This window comes from Porites lutea, chromosome 3 (assembly GCF_958299795.1).
Source record: "Porites lutea chromosome 3, jaPorLute2.1, whole genome shotgun sequence".
Taxonomy (NCBI): domain Eukaryota; kingdom Metazoa; phylum Cnidaria; class Anthozoa; order Scleractinia; family Poritidae; genus Porites; species Porites lutea.
In genome coordinates this window covers 32005069-32005349 of record NC_133203.1, presented here as the reverse complement: position 1 = coordinate 32005349, position 281 = coordinate 32005069, and the positions used below count along the sequence as shown (strand labels likewise).

The window sequence follows — 281 nt, the reverse complement described above, 5'->3', positions numbered from 1 at the left end:
GCTATAACAGAGTCTTGGCTTGGTCAACATGATGATGCTGTGCGTGTGGAATTATACCCCGTGGGCTATAATTTGTTGGATCACACACGAGAAAAGCGTCGCGGGGGTGGGACTGCCTTGTTGTTTCGTGACTCCGTCTGCGTTCATAAAATCGACGCGGGAAACAAGGCCTCATATGAGTTTTCTGAGTGGCTGATCCATCTGACATCTGCCGAGAAAATGCGAGTGGTTGTTGTTTATCGCCCTGCCTATTCTGGTGAACACAAGGTACCCACAAGCGT

At 49.5% G+C, this 281-nt stretch overlaps 1 protein-coding gene across 1 annotated transcript in view; it reads left to right on the top strand.

The window, feature by feature from the left end:
* The first annotated feature begins 219 nt into the window (after window positions 1-219).
* The window catches only part of LOC140932164 (uncharacterized), a 1146-nt gene continuing 1084 nt past the window's right edge, over window positions 220-281 (top strand). Inside the window, exon 1 of the mRNA XM_073381808.1 lies at window positions 220-281. This exon is cut by the window's right edge and continues 1084 nt beyond it. Coding sequence (XP_073237909.1) covers window positions 220-281 — 62 coding nt within the window.